This window comes from Leptodactylus fuscus, chromosome 1 (genome assembly GCF_031893055.1).
Source record: "Leptodactylus fuscus isolate aLepFus1 chromosome 1, aLepFus1.hap2, whole genome shotgun sequence".
NCBI classification, from domain to species: Eukaryota; Metazoa; Chordata; class Amphibia; order Anura; family Leptodactylidae; genus Leptodactylus; species Leptodactylus fuscus.
The window spans coordinates 111,911,587-111,931,413 of NC_134265.1; the positions used below are offsets into that span (position 1 = coordinate 111,911,587).

The following is a 19,827-nucleotide window of genomic DNA, read 5'->3' on the forward strand; positions in this document are numbered from 1 at the left end:
AGGTCTGTTCTATTATTACCGTATATACTCGAATATAAGCCGAGGCCCCTAATTTTACCACAAAATAGAAAAATAAAACTGGGAGCAACTGCAGCAGCTAATGGAAAATTTCAAAAATTAAAATGGTCTGAGTTTTTGGGTGCAGTAGTTGCTGGGTGATGGGGAGGGGGTGTTTTGGTTGTCTGTTTGCCCCTTCCCCGAGCTTGAGGATTTTTTTTTTTCCCCCACTTGGAATTCAGCCTGGCTGAATATAGAGTATCTGCAGATACCCTATATTCAGTAGACCGGGCACTTTCAGACACAGGATACCTAATGTGTATGTTGTGTTTCACAGTCATTTTCTACTTTTATATTTGATATATTTAGTTCACATGACCTACATACATTACAGTAAAACAAAGAAAAATTGTTAATAGATGTAATTTAGAAGCTACATACATACAAAAAGAACAAGCCAAAGGCCAAAAAAGAGAACCAGGCATATACAAAATCAACAATATATTCAGTACCCTAAGAAATCTAAATAGAGACAAAGACAATGGGGAGGACAAACACCACAAAGGGGAAAAAGGGGAGGGGGGGTCGGAGACCATTCATAACACAATAAGCATCCCAAGACGACCATACAGCTTGGAATGCATCCAGGGTGTGGTTGAGGGAAGCCGTCAAAAACTCCATTCTGTGTACGTCTTTAACTCTGGCCACTAGGTCAGAGCCCGATGAAGGAGAGGCTCATTTCCAATGAAGGACGAGTGTCTTGGCTGCTTTGCATAAATATAAGAACAATTTTAGATGTCTGTTTACCCAGTTGAGTAGGAGGGAGATTGAGCAAGTAGGTAAAAGGGTCCAACGGGACACCCTGAATAAAAAGAGCGTCCGTGACAGCCTTCACCTCCTGCCAAAATGAACGAATACCTGGACAGTCCCAAATGATATGGCAAAAGGTACCCACTCCTGCTCCACAACGCCAACAATGGGGAGGGATGCTGGGGTTGAGCGAATGGAGTAGGGCAGGAGTGTGGTACCAGTGCATAAGCAACTTAACCTGGAAGAAGGAGGAGGACCGGAGGCGCTTCAGCATCCTCCTAAGGAAGGGGATCTGAGAGGAGTTTGGAGCATAAACATTACAGAGGACGATGGGTTTACCATGGAGAAGGCCCTCAAGGATAACATAACAGCCGCCGGGATCTAGATAAGAAGTGGAGATGGGACACGTCTGAGAGAGCAGTATAGCCAATCCTCCTTTCTCACGTGTATCAAAAGCAGAGTAAGAGAAGGGGAAGTAATGGCATGCAATTATTAAAGTTACCCGTGTGGTCAAAGTGGGTCTCCTGTAGGAAAGCCACATCCACCCGGAGGGACCGCAGTTCATGGAGCACCAAACGCCGCTTGGCATTGGAGCCCAGACCCTTGATATTCAGAGTAACACACTTAGCCATGATAAAACAGATGAGTGGAACCAGCAGATGCACAGTGTACACCCCTTTTAACTCCGTGTCATTACCTCCAAAATAGATTCACAAGCAAAAAAACAGAAAATAAGGTAAATGATACATTCAACATAGAAAAATACATATACAATTTTATTGAAATACACATATACAATATTAACAAAAGGATGAGAAAATAGCAGTACAGGAAAATATTATTATATTGATATATAAGAATTTCCTGTACTGCTATTTTTTCATCCTTTTGTTAATATTGTATATGTGTATTTCAATAAAATTATGTACCGTATTTTTCTATTTATTTATGTTGAGTGTATCATTTACCTTATTTTCTGTTTTTTTGTTTGTGTATCTGAGAAGAGGGTATAGCCCAGATGTGGAAACTAAACTTTTTTTTTTTGTTTTAACTCCTAGTTCTTAGAATTCTCAGAAAGGGATTTTCTTTCAGTGCAATACACCTGTTGTACACCTGTCCAACTGCTCGTTAACACTTAATTTCTAATCAGCCAATCACATGGCGGCAACTCAGTGCATTTAGGCATGTAGACATGGTCAAGACAATCTCCTGCAGTTCAAACCGAGCATCAGTATGGGGAAGAAAGGTGATTTGAGTGCCTTTGAACGTGGCATGGTTGTTGGTGCCAGAAGGGCTGGTCTGAGTATTTCAGAAACTGCTGATCTACTGGGATTTTCACGCACAACCATCTCTAGGGTTTACAGAGAATGGTCCGAAAAAGAAAAAACATCCAGTGAGCGGCAGTTCTGTGGGCGGAAATGCGTTGTTGATGCCAGAGGTCAGAGGAGAATGGCCAGACTGGTTCGAGCTGATAGAAAGGCAACAGTGACTCAAATAGCCACCCGTTACAACCAAGGTAGCCAGAAGAGCATCTCTGAACACACAGTACGTCCAACTTTGAGGCAGATGGGCTACAGCAGCAGAAGACCGCACCGGGTGCCACTCCTTTCAGCTAAGAACAGGAAACTGAGGCTACAATTTGCACAAGCTCATCGAAATTGGACAATTGAAGATTGGAAAAACGTTGCCTGGTCTGATGAGTCTCGATTTCTGCTGCGACATTTGGATGGTAGGGTCAGAATTTGGCGTCAACAACATGAAAGCATGGATCCATCCTGCCTTGTATCAACGGTTCAGGCTGGTGGTGGTGGTGTCATGGTGTGGGGAATATTTTCTTGGCACTCTTTGGGCCCCTTGGAACCAATTGAGCATCGTTGCAACGCCAAAGCCTACCTGAGTATTGTTGCTGACCATGTCCATCCCTTTATGACCACAATGTACCCAACATCTGATGGCTACTTTCAGCAGGATAATGCAATGCCATGTCATAAAGCTGGAATCATCTCAGACTGGTTTCTTGAACATGACAATGAGTTCACTGTACTCCAATGGCCTCCACAGTCACCAGATCTCAATCCAATAGAGCATCTTTGGGATGTGGTGGAACGGGAGATTCGCATCATGGATGTGCAGCCGACAAATCTGCGGCAACTGTGTGATGCCATCATGTCAATATGGACCAAAATCTCTGAGGAATGTTTCCAGCACCTTGTTGAATCTATGCCACGAAGAATTGAGGCAGTTCTGAAGGCAAAAGGGGGTCCAACCCGTTACTAGCATGGTGTACCTAATAAAGTGGCCGGTGAGTGTATATATATTGGGCCTGATCACTAATACAATATGCTGCAATTCGCTGCCTAGACAGCCAGGAGCCTATTCAAGGCTCCCAAGCCTGTCTGCAATAGAGTTGTATTACAATTTCAGCCAAAATGGTGGTGCCCATGTGCTGCTGGTAAATGGAAGCCTTGGTTTAGTTTAACCAAGACATTGGTCGTGTCAGACTAATCTAAACAGGTGCTAAGAAGAGGTCAGTTCTAGACTAGATGTGGGTAATATGGTGTATCTGGACCTTTCCAAGGCTTTTGATACTGTACTACATAAAAAGTTGGTATACTAAATGAAGATATTGGAATTGGGGGAAAAGAAGAAAGCAGCCGTGTTTTTGAAATCCTTCACAATCCCTTTAAACTGCTGCGGAGTTATCAATCCCTGGCAGTAGCAGTAGGAACCTGTCTAATTCAGAATGTTGTTTTGAATTATTTGGGGATTGCCATTTTGGGGGTGAGTTATGGGCGGCTTCTAATATTTATATATACATCTTTGAAATCTTGTACCTATACCTACCGTAGATGTGCCCCATTGTTCCTTGTTTTCCTGCACAGGGTTAGAAAGACACCCACTGTATATTTGGCTTCTTTACTGTGACATTTTTCATCCATCCTGACTCCCAAGTAAAATCACACCAACACCAAATATTGTAGAAAAGAATGCACAAACATTTTAATCGGTTGCTAAACAGAAAAAAAATATTTATTGAAAATCGCATTCTAATTATTTTAATCAGTGTCTCAAATTTATAATAAGGCCAATTGCTATAAAAAGACACTGAAAATGGTGCACCCCTGACTCACAAAGAGTCACCCTCCAGCACTCAGGAGAGGAAAACCACCTGTGGAGGAAACCTCTAGGGAACCATGGCTGGAGGATTGCCCTTCCCTTGGGCTTAGGGGGTTATTGCCATTATGTAACAATGAGACCTGTCCAGGCCTCACACAGCTTGTACCGGATGTGAAGAAGATCTGGCTGCAACATCTGTCACCCCATTGATGGCTAGGGTTAATCTGGGCTGATCTGGCTGGCTAGGCGGATAGGGCTGATCTGGCTGGCTAAGCGGATATGGCTGATCTGGCTGGCTAGGTGGATACGGCTGATCTGGCTGGCTAGGCGGATATGGCTGATCTGGGTGGCTAGGCCAATGTCCCCTTTCCCCTCACAGATTGTGGAGTGATGAAGCTCCAGGTCTCCACACACATCAAGTCTGCTGCTGCATATGGCTATATGGCCTTCTGTTCTGGAACTTTCCCTAATGGGTTCTTTATGTCATAGACATGTGTTTATGACATCAGCACAATTGCCATAGTTACTGCAGATGGTTACTACCCACAGTGTTCCTATGTATTAACCCCTTAAGATAAGATAAGATAATCCTTTAATAGTCCCACATTGGGGAAATTTCAGGCAGGTCCTTTATTATGCACAAACTAAAGGAAGTTATTCAGTGTATCCACAGATGTGAGGTGTAATATACACATTACTGCCATCAAAGCTTATTAGGTATATAAATGCATGCTATGAAAATTAGTATGTCATTATCAAATATGCTGAGTGGACATATGTACCACGTGTGCCTATACAGTCAACATGTAACAGTGAGACCGCTCTAGGCCGCACACATAAAAGTGACGCAGCTTGTACCGGATGTGAAGAAGATCTGGCTGCAACATCTGTCACCCCATTTTTGCTAATCTTTGGCTGGGAATCTTACCTTGCCTTCTCTCCTATTATCATCCTCTGGATTGGCATGCCTCCTTGTGCTTCGGTCTGGTCTGTCAGCAGTTCTCCTTTGGGTCTGCTTCCTGCATGGCGGATTCTGAGGAGGGCTGGGGACAGGAGGCAAAGCTCCTTGTTTGGAATATAGTAACATTTTTTTACCACGGTCCCAGTTCTCCTTCAGACCTGCTGTATCTGAGGCGGAGCCTGGGAGATGGGTGTGGTGAATCTTTTAGACTCCCATTGGATCAAGTGCTATGGGTAATGCATACTCCAGATTAGGGCCTGAGTTTTTTTGGGGCGTAGCTTATCATATATAAGGCTCTCATCTGCCTCATTGCGGTGCCGCCGTTAGCAGCAGCGGGCACACTGAACCACCAATGCATCGTGGTTTTTTGGTCCTTTACATATATTGCGCAGAAGTTGCTGTAATTTGATTTATCCCCTGATGACTCAATATCGGTTTGGGAGAAACACTTAGGATTACTTTAGTTATATGGATACTTCGCACCATTTGTCTTGGTAGTCACTGACCCTTAGGGCAGGTTCACAGCAGCAGCCGGTCTCCGCTTTGCAGGTTTCCGTCTTCTGCCCGAGAAAACGGACAGGAGACTGAAACCAGCAGTCAGTTTTCAAACCCATTCACTTGAATGGGTTTGCAAAGTGTCCGTCCATGAGCGTCTTCTGCCTCTCTGTGGTGAAACCATTTTTTTTTAACTGGACACAAATTCGGACATGCAGGACTTTATGTCCGGTTAAAATAAGTTTCTGGTTAAAACAAGTGAATGGGTTTGAAAACTGACTGCCGATTTCCGTCTCCTGTCCAGTTTCTCGGGCAGAAGACGGAAACCCACAAAGCGGAGACAGGGCGCAGGTGTGAACCCACCCTTACTTAGCCTCTTAGGGATATTGGTGCGGCATTAGGCCAGTAGGAACGATAAGTAAAAATTGAAGCAAAGAAGAAGAATAATACTCAGCCCAACTGTGGTTGACACATCATGATTGCACTGTTTGTACCATTGCGTTTTATTAAGAAGATGTAATCAATTAATAAAGAAGAAGATTTTCTAATATATCCACTGTGGCCTTTGCTGGATTTGCTTTTATTGGTGATTAGGCCAGTAGCCTCTTCCCCGGTGGGCTTATCTGTTTATTTTGGGCAGTGCTCTGTATACGGTTCAAGGTTGGATTGTGCTGACCCTGTGAATTGTACCTAACTGTCAGGGAGTGAGTCTTTATATGGACACTACAGTTAGTAGGGTTCATTTAAATATCTATTACCCGATTCTGTGTGTCTATACACATTGGTCCCTGGCTCCCTATGGTGCTATTTCAGTATATTGGTGACAAGCGGTTAAAGATAGGTGTGACTTCTGTAGTTAAACTAATTGTTGTTATGCGGTGATATTGCTGTTTCATTAGACTGCAAGGGTATTTTATAAAGTGAGTTTTGCTAAATGTCACATAATATTTGATCAATTAGACTCATCTATAAGTCTAAGAGTTCTGACTTAAAATGTTACTCCACCTTCTAGTTAGACAGGGTAACAATACTGTCTTTTCCATCCACTTCTCAACAGTGGAGTGTATGGTGTAAATATGCACAAAATAAAAGTCACTAAATATTCTTGCTTGTAAGGTCACAAACCCTATATTGCAATTTTATTATCACCAAATTTCTGGAGTGCAGTGTTTGATAAATTCCCTCCTAAAGGTATGTTCACATGGGAAAATTTGCATTCCGTGTGTGAACACTTCTGCGTGGCTAGCCGTGACGGGATGCTGGTGCAGTGCATCGGCATCCAGTCGCAGCAGTCCGCCCCGGATTAGGCCTGAAGAATGGAGCCTGATTGGGAGGGAGCCTCACGCCACAGACGCTGTGGCTGAGTCAGCCGTAGGATCCGTGGCAAGATAGGGTATGTCGCTTCTTTTTTCTGCTACTAACTAGTGGAAAAAAAGAGAACTGAGCAGCTCCCATTGAAGTAAATCTGCCCATTATTCTAAAATACTGTGAGATGATACAATCTGCTGTAAGTGCTTTCAACAAACCTCTGCTCATTTGCTGTCCAATGTGATGACTATTAAAATTGGAAATTATATACTGAGAATTGTTTTCTGCACAACAAAATTGCTTCAAAGTACCAGCCACTAGGTGCCTTCCTTCCATCTAACTTGACTGCCTGTTATCAAGTGAAATCAATCTCTAGGAGCAGAGGTACCAAGATGGAATTTCATGAAGTGGGTTGGATCTTTGCAGTGCCCACCTCCTTCATACAACCTATTCACTTCCACAGCCTCTGCACAAACGTGATCGCAAAAATTCACGTGACGATTGTAAAATGACATTTCCTTTATTTACATGCTAACACTGAAAGTCACATTAACATGACAATGCCCACATAACCACTGGAAGCTTAGTAATTGTACACAGAGCTGTATAGGGCTTCTCTGTAAGGGCAGCTTAAGGTCTCATGCACATAGCCCTGTTACCATATTTATAACCTGCTATAGGTCCATACTGGACGTCAATGAACCTGTGAACATGTCTCTCAGAAATGCATTACAATAGCACCCATAAGAACACCATGTGTCCTATACCGGGTGCATTAGCTTTACTATATTGGCAGTTGTAATATGGAATTTTTAGGTACATATTAGCAATAGGTAGGGCAAATTTTAAACAAGAAACCACAGTGTACAGGAAACCAAAAAAAAAGTGAAAATTATTACAGATGAAGAGTAAGACCATGCTGGGTGCCCAGGGTTATATGGTGGAATTAAGACAAAAGTGGGGTTTCCCCATCTTTTTAAAGAGTAATTGTAGTTTCACTTTTTTTGTGCAAATGAATAGTTCAGGTGAATAAAATAAACTTTGTAATATATCTTATCAGAGGAAAGTGCTCCTATCTGCTGTTTTCAGCTCCTCTCCTGCCTCTATTTATTAAAAATATTTGACATAACAGTTCATTTTTTGTGTTAAAATCATGTCGCAACTTCTGCACTTTCGCACTTTCTGAAAAGGGGGTGTGGTAGAGGTGGGGCCATCGGTCTAAAAAGACTTACTATGATTTAGACTAGATGAGACTAGCAACATGGACATCCGGAGGATATACCTAATTTATGATGTCATAAGTTAGATGCATCTTTCACTGGTGCAGGGGAAACTCCAATCTTGATAAATCACCTCCATAACGTCTGTTTTGCTGCCTGTCTTTTTTGCTAGGGCTTATTAGATATGTGAATTATTTCTTCTTTTTTTCTGTGCAGATATTTGAAGTGCAGAAATCTAAGATACCTAAAAGAGAAATCAATAAATCAGCATGTACTAAGAAGAATTATTTGCAGAACCTTGGCTTTACGACTTTTTAAATGCCAGTCACATCAATAATTGTCACAATTGGTGTTTTTGTGCCTCCCTTGCCACTTTCATGAAAGCGCCACATTTAATATAATTTAACCCAGTTTACTGGTGCAAATAATTACTGAACTTTACGCCCTCTACAGGCACATGGCTGGTGGAGGAGACCTGCCACATTTCTGTAGAAGCATGCAACTACTCATAAATGAGGCAGCTCTTCAAACAACACCAGGAATATTATGAAGCTTAGCATATGAAATATGTCTCATTTACTGCTTACGTGCAGGGTTTTTTGCTAAATTAACTGACTTCTACTGAATTTAGAAGATATGAATTATCGTAAAATGAACTGAATATAGTATCTGATATCAGAAGAAAATAGAGTAAGTTGGTACCTGCATGTGTGCAGTCAAACACAGAGTCTGCAAGCTGAATGAAACTGTCTCCTAGTATATCTTGAAGTCCATAGTGTCCAGTTGGGAGAAGGCAAGAAGTTGCATCCTTGAAGAGAAGATCACCTTCTCCATACTTTTGCACAGATTTGAAGAGCTGAAAAGTGGAATCTTTGCTTGGTCTCAAATACTCCTAAGAATGAGATTAGATAAGAGACACAGTTAGTAGAGAATTTATAGCTCTGTTGTTAACTCTGTTTTTCTATTCCATCAGTGTCCTTTGGAGTACCACATCTATCTTACAATGGACACCAATGGTGCCCAACAAACTCCATTAACACCTGTTATCAAGTCTGATGAGTTCTCTGTCTGCATGCAACACTATTCTTCCCATCAAATATGATGGAAATGACTCCTAAAACAGAATACACACAAACAAGGTCACACTATTGAAATGTGTCAAAACCTCAATGAGACTGATATTTCCTAAGAGGAGTCTGTTAGTCCTATACTGACTGCCAAGCCAATACTAGTGCTTTGCAGGGACCTTTAATAAGAATTTAAACATACCTTTATGGTATTTTTAAATGAAGTAATGCAGACAATTATCTTATAACGGACATGCAAATTTGTTCTAAAGTGAGTGGGCTGAAGGAGGCTTGTCTTACCAGGTTTGCCTATAGATAGCCACAAGAGTACTGAATGTCCTTAAAACTTGCTGGCCAATGTAACCGCTTTATCAAACTAGGCCCACCCCCACTGCACTTTCAGACTGATTTGCATATCCATAAAAAGGTGATTAGTTCTGCATTACTTCATTGGATTCTGGTCCCACAGATATGTTTCTATTAATAGGAGTCTACCACCACCCCTAAGCCTATCCAGCTATCCCCACCATGCTACAGAGCACATTACAGTCATACACAACATACAGTGATTAAGATAACTAAGTTCTCTTTATAACTAGCATGATCTGCCTGCAGAAATCTCAAGTCTGTGGCTAATGTAATAAGCTTACTTTTCCAGTCTTTTTCTTCACCTTGAACTACAATATTTACCTGGGATTTAATTAGGAACTCAGAAATCTTAGCTGAGATTACTGGACGTGTCATCACCATACTTGGCGGGATCACTCCCAGGTTACATTGCTTCCAATCTGTTATTGGAACTCTTTCACCATTTGGACACAAAAGCACAAAGTCTGAGCTGTCTACACCATGAGCCCAACCAGAGCTCTCCAGGTCTGTAAAAAAACATACAATATAAAATAAATGATAATTAGAAACAAAAAGCCATAATTTATAGCCAAAATGCAGGAATGTAGAAATTAACATTATCCAATGACAGTACCCATATTTATTGAACTCTGCTTTAGAGGCTCATTCTGTTTATTGTGTATGGGTTGACCATGACACATGTACAAAAGGGTAAAACATATTAGCCTAAGGGAAAGTTCACACAGAGTTTTATTGGACCGGAACCTGAGGCGGAGGCCGCCTCAGGTTCCGACCCAAAAACTGGGTAGCCGCGACTGAAAGCCGGTGTACTGCACCGGCATCCAGCCGCGCACTCTGCTTCGGATTAGGTCCAATGAATGGGCCTAGTCCGGAGGAGGGAGTTTCTTCAGGCCGAATCGCGAGGCGACTCGGCCTGAATGATGAACATCTCGCTTCTTTTTTCCAGGAGCCGGAAGAAACTGCTCCCGAGAAAACACCTGACTGACTCCCATTGATTTTAATGGGAGCCGTCTTTTTGGTCAGGATTTTGAGGCAAATGTGGCCTCAAAATCCTGACCAAAAAACCTTGTGTGAACTTACCCTTAAGGCCGGGGCACCACGGACCGGATACGCAGCAAAAGGCCTCTCTACAGCATAGGGAGACATTAGAATTGTAAATGCCACTTGGTAAGTAGGGATCCCATTACAGATTTTGCACTGTGGCTTAGAATCTGCAAGTTACACCTCTTATGATGGTCGGTATGTAAAATCTGATCTGGATAAATAGGTGGTCTTTTGTAAAGGTTTCACTCTGTATTCATTCACTGCAATGGTGGTAACAGTCCCAATTACATAATATATTGCTAATACCCTCAGTTTCTTACATGCTATGTTTTCTTGCAGTGAGTGATGCTCCAGAAAGGCAACATCTCCATAACTGCGTCCTCCGGGGTCTCCAACTAAACACCTGAAATTCATGGAGTATGAAGTAAATTAATGTTCATCTTAATGTGTGTCTATATTTAGTGCACAGTGTGTTTTGCTAGAAATAATTGTATAATACTAGCCTAATATGCAATGCATGCACAAAATACCGCTATGAATAGACAATGAGAGTAAGGCTAAGTTCATAAGAGCAAGTTTTTTGCAGGCAGATTTTCATTTCAGTGGGAGTCAGTGGCAGATTTTTTCCTCTTGATGATTTTTCTACTAGAAGAAAAAAGAAGTGTCATGACTGATCTTCAGGCAGATTCCACCTTCTACCGCCCATTGAAATGAACAGGAGGCAGAAAAACACTAGCGTTTTCTTTGGAGCAATTTTTTTTTTTGCAAAAATTTTTTTTTAAAAAAAATATTCACCCATTTATTTCAATAGGTAATTATCCTGTATATCCCCACAACTTCACATATATAAATGTGTTATCAATCCACAGGTACTAAATATATCTCTAAATATATCTCTGGTCTGTATTTAAAGTAGTCAGCCCCATCATTGCATATAAAAGATTGTAGCCTGGCAAGCTACTACAATGATGGAGCTGACTTCAGTAAAATGTCGGTTGTCCTGTGGATAGGGAATAAGTGTCCGATCACCAGTGATCAGGAGGACAGGGCACTCAACTCACTTCTATGGGGGCTGTGGCTGCTGCCAGAGATTAAAGTCACAGCAGCCCCATAGAAATGAATGTAGTGCCAGTCATACAAGGGCACTGGAATTCCATTTACAAGGAGGTCTTAAGGGCACTTTTGGTCTCCCATCCTCTCATCCAGTGATCAGACACTTATTCCCAATCCACAGGACAGACGATAAGTGTCCATAATGGGACAACCTCTTTAAGAAACCTATTAGAAACCTATCATTCCAGTGCTTTGTTAGTCATAATGACCTGCTCCATGTTATTTTGATGTGTACAGAAACATAACGGATGTTTATTATCCTTGCATCTTCTTATTGTAAAAGTTTAGTACAGACAATAAAAGAAGAAGGAGCTGAGCGGCTACCATAGCCACCGGATCTCTGCTGTATTATTATAGTCAGACTGTATTCGTTTATACGACTCACCTCAGGGCACCCATGTTGCCATAATAACGCTCATCGTGATTGGCTGCACATCTACCATTGACTCTGCCAACCTCCTCCCATCCAACACACACCTTGCATAGACCATGTTCTCCTCCAGGCATGCACCCCTTCCAGAAATAGTTTTCATAAGCTGAAGAAGGGGAAAAAATGAATCAGACAGATACCAAAAACACTGCAGATGAAATAAAAACTAACCTTCAAATGGAGAAATTACCAAATTTGTTACAGTGTCAAAATGTTTAAAGGGATTCTACCTTTTTTTCTAATTACCATGTCGGAATAGCCTTAAGAAAGGCTATTCGTCTCCTTCCTTTAGACGTGGTCTCCGCCGCGCCGTTCCGTAGAAATATCGGTTTTAACCGGTATGCAAATTAGCTCTCCGCAGCAATGAGGGCGGGCCCCGGCGATGAAAGGCCGATGAGCGCATCCCCATTGCTGCCCGAGAGCTCTTTCCTGTGCCGCCTCCTTCTTCTGCAGCAACTCCGCCTCTTCTGGCTTCTCTTGCTCTTGTAGTTCTATAGAGGAGCATAGAGAGGCCACCCCAAAATGGCCGCTGGCAGGCTCCTGTATTGAACTGCAAGAGCGGCTAACCAAAAATGGCCATTTTTGGGTAGCCGCTCTTGCAGTTCAATACAGGAGCCGGCCGGCGGCCATTTTTGGGTAGCCGCTCTTGCAGTTCAATACAGGAGCCTGCCGGCGGCCATTTTGGGGTGGCCTCTCTATGCTCCTCTATAGAACTACAAGAGCAAGAGAAGCCAGAAGAGGTGGAGTTGCTGCAGAAGAAGGAGGCGGCGTAGGAAAGAGTTCTGGGCAGCAATGGGGACGCGCTCTTCGGCCTTTCAGCGCTGGGGCCCGCCCTCATTGCCGCGGAGAGCTCATTTTCATACCGGTTAAAACCAGTATTTCTACGGAACAGCGCGGCGGAGACCACGTCTAAAGGTAGGAGACAAATAAAAAAAGGTAGTTTAATGGTAGAATCCCTTTAAGTAAAAGGTCTGTAAGGCTGGGTTCACACCAGCGTTGGCTTTCTGTACGGGGATTCCATTCCACTCTCTGCGTGAAAAATGCTGAGAGAAAAGCACTGCAAGCAAAGATTTTCTCTCTGCATTTTTTTCCCTTTTTGGGCAGAAACTGAGAGGAAACTAGACAGACCCCATTATGGCCTATGGGGTCCGCAGGTTTCCGTAGGTAACCGCTTTTTTAAGCGGATATGATTTCCATTTGGGGGGGTCCCCAAGCGAAATACTTCCTTTTGTCCAGAGCCAAGTGGTATTACGGTCACTGCAAGATGGATGGGATACTAGAGAATCCTATCCACAACTAGCGGAAAAGTATGCACAGCAGAGCACACTGCGACTTCCAAAACCGTTGCGGTTCTAGAAATTACAGCATGTCAATTACACCTACAGAAACGCTGGAGGTTTCCCTATAGTTATAATGGAAGCAGAAAGTGCTGCGGGAAAAGCCATGATGTGTTGCCTCTGCGGTTTTTCCTGTAGCGTTTTTTTTTCACTATGTGGGGCCATAGCCTTAAGGCTGCTTTCACATTAACTATTTGTTTTGTGGATTATAAAAAAAAAAATGGATGTTTACATCCCAGTGCATTTCTGTGTCCATGCCGAATCTGTGCCAGCCGTGTGTCATGTTTTTTTAACAAACCCATAGACTGGAATATCCATGATTTTTGTTCCAGTGTCTCTCAGTCTGTAAAAAATGGACATGTGAGTGGCTGCATTTGCGATAATGGGTCTGTGTGCTTTAGTAGTTAGTGTTAAAGGCCCTACAGGTAATAAACCACACAAATAAAAAAGATGACAATCAACACAATCACAAGGCTTATGTCATATATATAATCTTTTATACAACCTGAATTAATATCACAGTCCCATGTTTCATTCCCTGGTGCGCGGACAGTGAATGTGGAAAGCAGGAGCCACCCTGCAGGACTGTACAGGTTGCCATGGCAGGAGCGACGGCCTCTCAAATCAAGAATGGTCACGGCTTTCATGCTTTTTTTAGTGACAGCCATTGCATAAAGACTAGGGAATCCTAGAAAGATATTCACAACATTAGATTTCATATTTTAAAGTCAATAGTTCAATTTACCTTCCCTGATTTCTAGAAACATTTGAGACAGTTCAAAATGTTACAAATTCTCCATAAAAGTAGAAGTGGTTTAAAGGGGTTTTCTGGACAAAAACTTTTTTTTTTTTTTTTTTTTTAATGTCTGTTAGTGCTATTAATGGATTAATAAGTGCACCAAAATACCTTTAGCAGTGTTTTTAGTGATTTCTGAGTTCATCTGGGAGCTCCTGGCATCCTCTACATTTGTTTAACTGTTGTAGCTTTCTGTTGTCTTAGCTCATGCATTGTGTCATGGTAGTTGTAGACTGACTCGCACTACTTCCCTCTCACTTCCTCACACATCTCCCTGTCTCACTAGCTATCCAATCACTACTAGCCCTTCCCAACTAACTCAGCCCTCCACCCCACCCCATCATACTTACCTGTCTTTCTGTCCATACTTCCTGCTGCATGCGCAGTAGTCCCAGCATTGCACTGTAGCTCCTCCGGCCTCTCACACCTGCGCAATACAGATGGACTGCCGGCTACAGCGCAATGTTGGGACTCCGGCTCTATTGCGTACGTACCAGCAGACATCAAAGAAAAGGACAAACCGACCCCACAGAAGGAAGTCTGGATACTAAGACAGGTAAGTATGATGAGGTGGTGGGGTAATATTGTGATATGCCATTTCTGGAAGCAGGGAAACGTAACATCACCAGATAATCAAAAAATGTACTGAGGGATATTGGTAAATATACATTTTTGCTAAAGCACGTAATTTAGAAAGTAGGCAGGAGGATTTTATATTAGTATAGAAATTGCATTTTATCCCAGACAACCCCTTTAACATTCCAAGAGTAAGGCTCTGTTAACACTTGTTTTTCTATTTGCAATATATATTACAGATTTGTTTTGATCATTTTTCAGGATCAAAATATTTTCCTTCACTGGCTTGATATCTGACAAGTTTCTGTTTGTTTGTTTGCCTTCTTACTACATAGAATATAGCAGTACACTGGATTGAGGGCTCATTCACATCAGCGTTGTGAACTCCGTTCTGCAGGTTTCCGTTTCCTGCCTAAAACAGAGGCAGGAGACGGAAACCTGCAGGAGTCTCTCTCACCCATTCATTTGAATGGGTGAGAGAGATGTCCGGCTGTGAGCGGTGGTGAGCGTTTTATGCTCTCCGCCGCGAAACCGGGTTTTATAATCCGGACACAGAGTCGGACATGCAGTACTCTGTGTCCAGATAAAAAAATCCGGTTTTGCGGCGGAGAGCATAAAACGCTCACCACCGCTCACGGCCGGACCCGGTCTGTGCTTTCCGTCTTCTGGCATGCAGAAGACGGAAAGCACAGAACGGAAAGAAGAACGCAGGTGTGAACCTAGCGTAAGTATGAATACAGCCTAAGGCCCCTTGCAGACAACCGTGGCATGGGTCAGTGTGTGTTTTTCCCAGATAGCACACTGATCCATTTATTTCTTTCGGCCTGGGGTGGAAATAGAAGAAAACTGCATCTGTACCATTTTCTTATGAGTATTGTTTATACAGAACTTAGTGTGCAGCAAAAATTACATGTTACTTATATTCTGCTGGTTGGTAGAATTATGTCAATACCAAATGTTTACGGTTTTTATGTTTTAATACCTTTACAAAAATCCCAAAATTCCTACAAAAAAAAAAAAAATATATATATATATATTTCCACGTACAGAGCTATGTAAGACATGTTTGTTTGTTTTTTTAATATGAGGCAAGTTGTACTTTCCTATTGGGGATTGTCTGATGTTTTGATTGCTTTTCATCCCATTTCGGGAGGTGAAACGGCAAAAAAAAATGGTTTAACCATTCTGATTTTTCCTACCATATAGTATTCTTATATGTTTATAGTTCAGGTACTTTCAGACGTGGGGATACCTAATGTGTTAGTTTTTTTGTTTATTTTAATAGGTTATCTATTCAAAGGGGAGCAGCAAATCCAAGCAAAAAAAAAACAAACCGCAGTGGGAAAGACCATGGCGGAAACGCATCACAGTTTATTCCGCAGTGTTCTTCACAGAAAGTCCACAGAGTTTTTCTCTGCAGACTTTCTGTCTATTATACCTATACGGAAAACGCCAGCATTTCCGCATGTATAATTGATATGCTGCAATTTACATTTCCTCTGCACTTTTTTTTCCTGCAATGTGTGGATGGGATTATCCAGAATCCCATCCGCTCTGTAGGTAATGTAAAACTAGTGTTTACGCAACGTGGGGCCCTCGTTTTAAGCCTTTTTTTTTAAGACCACTTAGGGGACCTGAACACTATGGAGTCTGAACAGTCAAATAATATATTGCAATACTAATGCACTGCAGTACACTTCTATTGCAGGATACCTAGCAGTAATAGGAGCATATTAATGACAGGCCTGTAAGCCTTCAATAGGTTCCAAGATGTCATGGTAGCAAATTGCTGCTCTCCAATCTTGCTGCAAGGGATAGCAATCTACCTCAACATGTCACCCAGGCACCACTGCTCCTCAGATGCCTTGGTCGCATTTGATGGAGGCATGTTGAAAAGCTAAAGGGAGTCTCTCACCAAACAAAGCATATGAACTAAGATAGACAGGGTTAGGGTCATCATTATAGTGTCTTCCCTTTGTGAATTGGTGCATCCATTGCTGAAACATTGCTGTTTTTGTCAATATGGAAATTAGCTCTTCAGAGCAACAGTGGGTGTTGCCACTTACTTCTTTAGAGCAATGACAACTCCCATTGAAAAAGGAACCCATTGAAGTCTATGGGAGGCTTTTTTCCCATTGATTTCAATGGGTTCCGCGCAGAAAACGGAACCCATTGAAATCAATGTGAGCCTTTTTTTTTCAGCGCTGATTCTGACGTGGATTCCACACAACAATCAGTGCCAAATTCCTCTGTGTGAATAGACCCTTAGTTTCTACAAAGATATGTTCCAATATATTGAACTTTATTTGCCATGTGAACATTATTATATCGTACCTTTCTGTAAGAGACTCTGTAGTAGCTCTTTAGGGTCTGTAAGACAGTCAGAATTATCACCTATGAAAATACAAGAGAACATTGGTTTCGATGTTGGCATTTTAAAGGAATTATCATAGATGGAATTTTCTTAGAACTGCTTTTAAGCTATATTCACACATGCAATTTTTGGTGCAGCTCAAACATCATCTTTTTAGTGAAAGATGAACTGTGATCGGTAGCTCTGGGTATCAAAAATTTTTTAGACAGTTTTGTAGGTCTCCCCTGATGTATTTAAGCCCTTCCTTTAAGCCATGATCAGTCATAAGGCTGGTTCACACACAAAGACCTGCAACTTGGTGGAGCCGGACTCTGCACTCTTTTAGAGTAGTTCTATGTAATATAGGAGCCTGTTACTATTCCATGCTATCTGTGGTTAGGGAACATCAATCTGCTGAAATCACAGCCGAATGTAACTGAATATGATGCAGGAGATGTATAAAAAAAGATGATGTTTGAGCTGTGATGGATTACATAGAACTACTCTAAAAGACTGCAGAGTCAGGCTCCACCAAGTGGCAGGTCTCTGTCTATCTGCATATAGGAATAAAGCAGAGCCTAATGTAGGACGCTTTACAGATGTCTAAATTATAAATCAACATGGCTTCCATTACCTTTTATAATTGAGCTCTTGTATTGTTATTTTGGTGAATAAAATGGTTCTGATATGTCACTGAGACATGTTAAAATATCATGACGAAGCTGTAATGGTGAAATGCACGTCGTGGTGCGTCTCCATGTGGTAGGTACATATACAGTAATATGCACTTTCAATTTTAATAGGGTCTTTTGGTGCTTATGTACACATCTATTACATTGTTTGGCTGACTTGTATGACTTTTGTGTACACCACTCTAGAATGCAGGTTGAGTCTGTGTAGCCATCCATATGTATTTCCTGACTTGTTACACCTTGCCCTGTAGTCCCACAGAAATGTTTGGTCATTTATAATATTTACTGCACATGTCGTTATTTGGAAGCATTTTGGTTCCCCCTTTCTTTATTGTGTACTGTATTTCATTTTTTTCATGTTATGTTTTTATATCTTTAATAAAATGTGTTATTTTTATGGTGATTCTGTCTTTTGACATTGTTTTCATATGTTAAAATATAGCATTGTTAGAGGTCAGCGCCGCACCTCCCATGAGGCGACCTGAAGCGACCGCTTCAGGCGGCACTATGCCAGGGCCCCGGGGAGGGCGGCATTTTTGCTGACCTAAGCCAGTCCAGGACAAGCTGTCCTGGACTGGCTTAGGGTCACCGTCACTGAGTGGTGGATTGGGGAGGCTGCTGGAGCAGCGCTGCTCCTGCGGCCGCCCCTCACGCTTAGGCAGAGAGCAGGTCCTCTCCCTGCCTGCTAAAGACACTCGCTCCGCTCGGCCTCGCCCCTTCGTGTGGCCACGCCCCCTTCAGCTCAGGGGGGGGGGGCTTTCGGACGTCCGCCTCAGGCGGCAGAAACCCATGGTTCACCCCTGATAGAGGTCCATCTGTGACCAAAGCCATTAGAAAGTGCGGGCAAAGTTACCTGCTAAGTGTAAAGGTTTATAATATAAAATGCATTACACGAACCCCAGTATTCCACTGCAGCTGGTTGAAGTCCACACCTTCCAGCAATATATGCATGAGTAGCATCTAATGTAACAGCATCTGCCTCATTACTCTAAATGAAAAACAGACAGAGAGAGAGAATCAGAGAAACTAAATGATAAGTTTATAAAAGACTGATGATTTTCTTCTCATGTAAGATGTTAGTATATGCTTACTAAACAGAAGCGTATACTAGCAGGAGGGCAGACAGGGCGGTTGCAACGGGCCCACTGACTCTGTGGGTCCTCCCCAGGGCTGCCAATAATATATGCTTTACTTTTAACTAGATCGATGTCTGCAGACACGATCTAGTTAAAACACATGCTGCAACCTAACTGCAACCTAACCTTTTTAACTAATAGTACTTTGGAATAGCCTATAACAATGCTATTCTACTCCTACCTTCAACTCTCTTCTTCTCCCCACCGTTTCTGTAAAAACTCATTTATTGCAATTTAGAAATCATGCTCATGGAGCATAGGGGAGGGGCGTTCCCTCTGTGCTCCAAGTACCCCCACGTCATAACCTCTCACCATCCTTTAGTTAATTCTGTTCATGCCCCTCTTCATTTTCTCTTGATCATCTGCCTCGCCTAGGAAGCCGATGCTGTGCTATATGCTGACTGTGCATGCTCCGCAACCATTTTCCAGTGGTCTGTTACACAAGCGTGTAACAGACCGTTGCAAAATGGCGTTTTAGGAAAAAAAAATAGACTTTTTTCCCTTGTTAATGAAAAACACAAAACAAAAATCCTGCATAATTAGTATCACCTTATCTGTAACAACCCCAAAAATAAAATTAGTATATCATTTAATCTACAAGATAAACCATAAATCCTTAAAATACAGATGCCAGAATTGATGATGTTTTCTGAGCATCTCACCTCTCAAATATGAAAAGTAATAAAAACTGTCATATTTATCCACAAAATACAAAGTCTCGTAAAGCTACATTGAAATTAAGTGTAAAAAGTTATAAAAGTGGAGAGGGATAAAATAGATAGATTAGATAGCCAAAGGGTTAAACTACACATAAGACACCGGAGTTATGTGCCAGCAATATTTTATTCATAAATTTAAAAACTGTAAAAAAAAAAAAAAAAAAGTTTAACTTATGGAGGGTTTTTGCAATTACAATGTGGCCACTAGGGAGCTAAGCATGGATACTAGGTTGACTTTGTTCAACTCAGCTCAGCTCATTTTGGGTACTATGTATGTTTTTGTACCT

The 19,827-nt window shown here is 41.9% G+C and overlaps 1 protein-coding gene across 1 annotated transcript in view; it reads right to left on the minus strand.

The window, feature by feature from the left end:
• Window positions 1–7,901: 7,901 nt before the first annotated feature.
• The window catches only part of LOC142193702 (serotransferrin-1-like), a 31,952-nt gene continuing 20,026 nt past the window's right edge, over window positions 7,902–19,827 (minus strand). The window contains exons 10-17 of the mRNA XM_075262698.1: window positions 18,583–18,673; window positions 16,975–17,034; window positions 13,774–13,956; window positions 11,887–12,037; window positions 10,709–10,791; window positions 9,666–9,850; window positions 8,611–8,800; window positions 7,902–8,152 (exon numbers count right to left, since the gene is read on the minus strand). Of these exons, the coding sequence (XP_075118799.1) occupies window positions 8,100–8,152; window positions 8,611–8,800; window positions 9,666–9,850; window positions 10,709–10,791; window positions 11,887–12,037; window positions 13,774–13,956; window positions 16,975–17,034; window positions 18,583–18,673 (996 nt within the window). The 3' untranslated portion in view covers window positions 7,902–8,099. The remainder of the gene's footprint in view (window positions 8,153–8,610; window positions 8,801–9,665; window positions 9,851–10,708; window positions 10,792–11,886; window positions 12,038–13,773; window positions 13,957–16,974; window positions 17,035–18,582; window positions 18,674–19,827) is intronic.